Source organism: Hibiscus syriacus, unplaced genomic scaffold, assembly GCF_006381635.1.
Source record: "Hibiscus syriacus cultivar Baekdansim isolate YM2019G1 unplaced genomic scaffold, ASM638163v2 tig00111582_pilon, whole genome shotgun sequence".
Lineage (NCBI taxonomy): Eukaryota > Viridiplantae > Streptophyta > Magnoliopsida > Malvales > Malvaceae > Hibiscus > Hibiscus syriacus.
This window is the reverse complement of record NW_024063126.1, coordinates 9,679,123-9,685,122: the sequence shown is the minus strand read 5'-3', so window position 1 is coordinate 9,685,122 and position 6,000 is coordinate 9,679,123. Positions and strand designations below refer to the sequence as shown.

Genomic DNA, 6,000 nt, shown 5'->3' with positions numbered 1-6,000 from the left:
CAATAACCTTCTAAATGATCAGTTATTTAGGGATCAATACCTTTGAATGATATGTCATGTTCATGCAAAAATGCAATAATCGTAGACAAAAGGAAACCAGTGTTAGTAGAAACAAAACAACAATAATCAAGTTAGTTGAAATGATTAGTCCAGAAATGTAATCTTAGCAAAAATAAATAAATATGACTCGAAGTTGAGACTGAAAAATAAAGCATACAAAGGAAATTAATAATCATAACAGCATGTGTTCTAGTTCTCCTAGGTTATCCACATGGTACTAGCGGGGTAGGCTTACTAAATTCTCTATATGAGGCTGGGTTCTAGCAAAGGGTACAACCTGCTAAGGTTGCCCCCGATTCTGGCCCATTACAGACTTGCAAATCGAGTTTAGCTCAGGGGATCACACCACTAAAAGCTTACCTCGGATCTGATATCCGGATAAGCAACTTAGGGTGCTTTCCAGAGATACTTTGTTAGACCCACACAAGGAAGCCTAATGCTTCTCGTGAGGTGTGACGTTTCTCTCTACTTAGGTAAACCGGGTTTGAGCTCGGGTTTAGAGCTATGATATGAACCAATTCTAAATATCACATAATTGTAAGCATTAATCAGAGAGAAAATCTTTTTTTCTTTTTGAAATAACATAATGAACCATAAATTAAACAAGATTGAACTAATAATTTCCAAATAATAAATATAGGGTAACCAACTCGTGGCTCGACTCTCAACTTATTTTAAAAACAAAAGTCCCCAGTGGAGTCGCCAAGCTGTCGACACTATTTTTCGTCGAGACTGGGAAAAGTCGATATCGACTCGGGGGTTTTCTTTTTGAAAATATTTCAAAAATGTGAGGAGTCGCCACCAATCATTTAAGGTGAGATTGGAACACTGTAAAAATCGAGTGATTTTAATAAAACATTTTTTTTATCAAAATACCGAGTTTTAATGTCTGCGAAAATCCAAAAATCAGGTTCGGGAGTCAGTTACGCGTGGGGAAGGATTAGCACCCCCACAAGCGCTCAAAAATTGGTACCTAGTTGATTACCCTATATTTAAAATTAGAAATTTTGAGTTCGATCTTTATTTAATTTAAAAATCATTAAGGATGCAAAGTAGAAAAGGGTATTCGTTTATTGAGACCGATAGCATTCACCCCCGAGCGTAAATGCGGGAGATCAGCTATTGGGTCTAATAACCGAACATTGCCTCGTTTTTAGAAAACATGATGTGGTTTTGAAAAGGATGTCAACTTATTTAGGGAAATACCAATAGTCGCCTCCTGAGCACGATCGCGGAGGATATACTATTAACCCCTTAATAAGTGAAAAGTGCCTTAAGTTTTAAAAGCAATGCAATCAAATAAAATTTTATTTAATCCTAATTATTCTAAAAATAAATTAAAACTTTTTCTAGCCTACGGTGTCAAATTATTAAAATTAAAGAACCTAGGGGATCAAACCTAAAAATTATTTTATTTTTAATTAATTATTGAATCGAATAATCGAGATGGTCCTTCGAGCATATACGTGAGAACAGAGTCGAATTATCCCCTACATTAAAAGACTAATTTGAAACCTAAGCTAAAATAGAGGCTCCATCTAACCTATTTAATTATGTCAAAAGGATAATCTAGTTAAAAGTTTAGGTACGTGAAAATCTTTACTTAAGGTTCAATCTATTTCAAGTTAACTAAATCCAAGACTAAATTACACAACCTAAACTTGTCGGAATTAAAAGTAATTAAACCAACTCGAAACATGAACCTTTTTAAAAGGAAAATATGTAACGAATAAATAATTATAGAAAGAAATGAATGCACAGAATACCAATTGAATGCTAGAAAAAATTAAATAAGAATTGGAACAGATAAAGGACAAAAGTATGAAACATATTCAAAATGGTAACTAAATAAAGGGGGGAACGAAATCAGTGTAGACAAACAGTAAAATTAAAGGAAATAATTTATTAAAATGGTGTTAACTTTACATCTATTATAATAGATTTGGGAAAACAATAAGATATAAATGGAAATAATTTAAACGTGTGAGATATAAACAATTAATTATATAAAAGGAAATATGCATACAAGGATATATAAAGTGTAATATTAGTATGAGAAAGTCAGAAATAAAAATAAACACAAATTAATTCAGCCTAAAATATAAATCAAGATAAAATATATAAAAAAAATTCAAATGCATTATTTGAGAAATTCAGCCTAAAATATACACAAATTAAAGGACCTAATAGAAAATAATCCAATAGATAATAACACATATAAAAACGGTAAATAACGAAAATGATCCTCCCTTGGGACCGGAATGCAAAACACGAAATAAACTAAGGGGATCTAAAGCGAGATAACCCATTAAGTATCCTTATATAACACACTTTTCTTCTTCTTTTTTGTTTCATTTCATTCCCAACCCCTAAAAAAATCTAAACACACTCAACTTTCCCTTTCCCCCCTAGGTGAGAAGTTCGCCGAAGCCCAGCGCTGCCGTTTCAACCGCTGCTCCGGCCTCCACAGACGGTGGTCGGAGCCCTCAACCAAACCCAAAACACTTATCTCTCTCCGATCTACCCTCTTTTACCCCGGACCTCACACCGAAAACTCCAAAAAGTAACCTTGGATCTACTCGAAAAGAACTTGACCTTTCGTATGCCTCGTACTCAAACGACCCTAGACGGCAGAGCAACCCCTACTCACCGCAAAACCTATCCTTTAAAAGCTAGGTCTACTCCTAAAACCAACATGCAAAACGCCTTTGAACCCCTAGAATCCCCTATCTCTTCGACTCCCTCACTATCAACCTACATCGGCGACCCCTACTCCTGTGAGACTCCCTTCCTCGGGTAATCACTAGATCTTCTTCCTTATTTTTTACTGTAAAATGCTCATTATTTATCATTTCTATTGGTTATTTCGAAATTAAATGAAGAGAAAAAAAAACGAAAAAAAACAACCTCTAAAATACTTTTGTATTTCTGCTGAAAAAAACCGAGAGCCAAAAGGCCTTACAATTGTTTCACTCTTTTTTTGTTCGAATCCCCCATTACATTTCGTTCAGTTCTTTTTTTATAGTTGAACTTTACGTAAGTTTAACATAAAATAAGGAAACTAGTGGGGTGGTTGCGCGCAAATTTCTGCAGGAATCAGGGTATGATGGGCGTTGGTGTTGAAATATGAGAGTTGGTGGAATTGATGTTGCAGGTGGGGTAAGAGTATTGAAAAAATGGTGCTTACAATAATTAAACATTTTTCTTATTATCTATCAGTAAATTAGTAATTATTATTTAGACTTTTTTTAATGCAATATTTTTTAAGGTGGCTACTAAAAAATTATAAAAATAAAAAACGAAATGCTCTCAGGCTTATCGATTCGAGTTAGATCTTGTTCGACTCAACTCGTTAAGGTCTCGAATCGAACTCAAGTTTAAGTTTGGGTCGAGTCAACTCGAGTCGAGCACTGACCAAGTTTTAACCAAGTCAAGTTCTAGTAGTTCACGAGCTGGTCAACTCATTAATCACCCCTAGTTTACATCATTATCAATTAACAGTAATGTAAATATAGTTAATATACTGATAAAAAAAATTATTAATTTTTACGGTTAGAGGGTTTCATTAGATATAAAATATTGAACAAGTTTAATTGATTTTTTTTAAAGAGGAAAGATTTATATACTAAAAAGCCTAACAAATTTAATTTCAATATTTATAATTTTATTAATTCAATGATAATTCTAGAAAAGTAATGTTAATATTGAAACATTTTGATTATATATAACCTTAATACTAAATTAGTATTACCAGATGGAAATTTCAATTGTTTGGGTGGTGTAGTTGCTTATCACACTAGTCACACACTAGAGGTCCTAGGTTCGAGCACGGGCTTAGACAACTATATAGTTTGACAACAGTCTGAACATTTTTTGATGCATGAACGGATTAACATAAATACCACTGAAACTTGTATTACATTAAAACTAACATAAATACCACAGAAACTTGCATGTTTTACGGGTGCATCCTTCTATTACATTAACGGATTAACATAAATACCACAGAAACTTGTTGAGGATTTTGTAGATTTTCAGTGGTTTTTTCTTTTCAAGGAGTTCATTGATTTTAAAACTAACATATTAGTTGACATAGTTAATGATTTATTATAACAACTGATGTGCATATTACCTTATTTGTAGGGCAAAAAGGTGATATTACTCATGATTTTACAGTGTGTACCTCTACTGTAACTACCTCATGGATGCTCTTCTGCAATGCCAACTTTTTTTCGGATAGACAGTGGAGAATCCTGTCATGTCCCACTGTGATGAAAGGAAGAGTAGTTGTCGATACACGTGTTCAAAGCCGTTGAAAGAGAAGCAACCCTCACATTTGGGAAGAAGAATCATATGCAAGTTGGTGGGCGCAATACAAAGATATTGCCTCCCCCGAAAGCCATCACATTCTCGAACTTTTCCTGCAAATTGGATTCAAAGGAGGCGATCGTGGGAATCTGGTCTAAATGAGTAGCTTGCCTCAGAATATTTTCAAAGTTATTGGTTTGAAGCATCTAGTTAAAGCAGAGATTGTTTTCAATGTTCTGTCAAACAATGGAGTTTACTCTATGATGTTCCCTATAAATACTCCACCATCGGGAGCTTAAGTTTCAGGTCCACCAAGGTTTTGGACCCTTTTCACTCTTTCTCAAACTCCAACCTCCCACCACCATTCAGTCGAATGCAGTGATCCGATAGTCGTTAAGTTTTAAAGTGAAATCGAAAAAATATCTTGACTTCTCTCTGAGCTTTAGCATTTTCTTCGTCCCACGTTAAGTGTAACGACCGTCTTCACTGCAGAAGACATGGACAAGGTGATGAGATTGGCCTCGGATAGTGGAGTGGTGCTGTTCAGCAAGAGCTCATGTTGCCTGTGTTTTACGGTCAAGATTCTGTTCCAAGACCTTGGGGTGACCCCGACGGTTCACGAGATCGACCAAGACCCTGAAGGCCGGGAAATGGAGAGAGCCCTGATGAGGTTGGGGTGCAACACGCCGGTTCCGATGATCTTCATAGGGGGAAAGCTGCTGGGATCCACAAATGAAGTCATGTCCCTCCACTTAAGTGGAGGGCTGATCCCTTTGCTGAGGCCGTATCAAGCTTTGTATTGAACTATAATACAAATCAAAACTCTTTCTAATTATGACATTGAAAGAAATAAATTGACTAAAAAATCAGTAGCCTCTCTGGTCAGCTGTACGTATTGTGTATCTTCTTTTTTTCCATGTTAATCTCTCATGAGATATTCTATAGCTTTGCTTTAGCTCTCTATATCAATGTAAATTGTTCCTATTTCTTAATGAAGTTTACTTTCTATATGTACTTCTGCTTAAGCCATTTATACAGACTTACAAATGTTGATATATATATATATATATATATATATACACCCTAGCAGTCATAACATCAAAATTTGAATAAATAAGTCATTTTTTCAATACACCAAATTCTATGATCTCAGAGTTATAGATGCTAATCATAAAGTGATTAGTTTGAAGCATCTTCACAAAATCCTCCATGATCAACCTTTCCATCGCAGGCGTCGATCATAAGGATAATTCAAAGTTTGTTACTTTTGAATGGAGTAAAAAATGATAGGGTAAAGTATATAAATGGTCCCCGAGTTTAAGGTGTTGCTTTGTTGACTCCCTTGACTATTGAAAGTTAAAAAATGGTTCCTGACTAGAGGTCGTTGCTTTTTTGAGTCATCCGACTATTAAAGTTGCAAAATGGTCACCCAACTATTTATATATTCCAAACTCATCATTTTCCGTTAAAAAATTGACGGTCGTCTAAGATGGACGCTAACCTATTGATTGTGATATGAGAAAATCTTATCCATAACCGTTTTATCTGTATTTCATGGATCAAATTTCTGTTTACATTATGTCGTAAGCTAGTGCTTGAAACATTATGTTGGCGAGTCAATACTTGAAAGCA

The 6,000-nt window shown here is 34.9% G+C and overlaps 1 protein-coding gene across 1 annotated transcript; it reads left to right on the top strand.

The window, feature by feature from the left end:
• Nucleotides 1–4,839: 4,839 nt before the first annotated feature.
• LOC120165322 (monothiol glutaredoxin-S9-like) lies at nucleotides 4,840–5,179 on the top strand. The gene has a single exon (XM_039174871.1). The coding sequence runs from the start codon at nucleotides 4,866–4,868 to the stop codon at nucleotides 5,169–5,171; it is 306 nt and encodes a 101-aa protein (XP_039030802.1). The 5' UTR covers nucleotides 4,840–4,865; the 3' UTR covers nucleotides 5,172–5,179.
• Nucleotides 5,180–6,000: the final 821 nt, after the last annotated feature.

Excerpts from the sequence above, each read along its gene's own strand:
- LOC120165322 (XM_039174871.1), top strand. The coding sequence starts at position 4,866 with ATGGACAAGGTGATGAGATTGGCCTCGGATAGTGGAGTGGTGCTGTTC.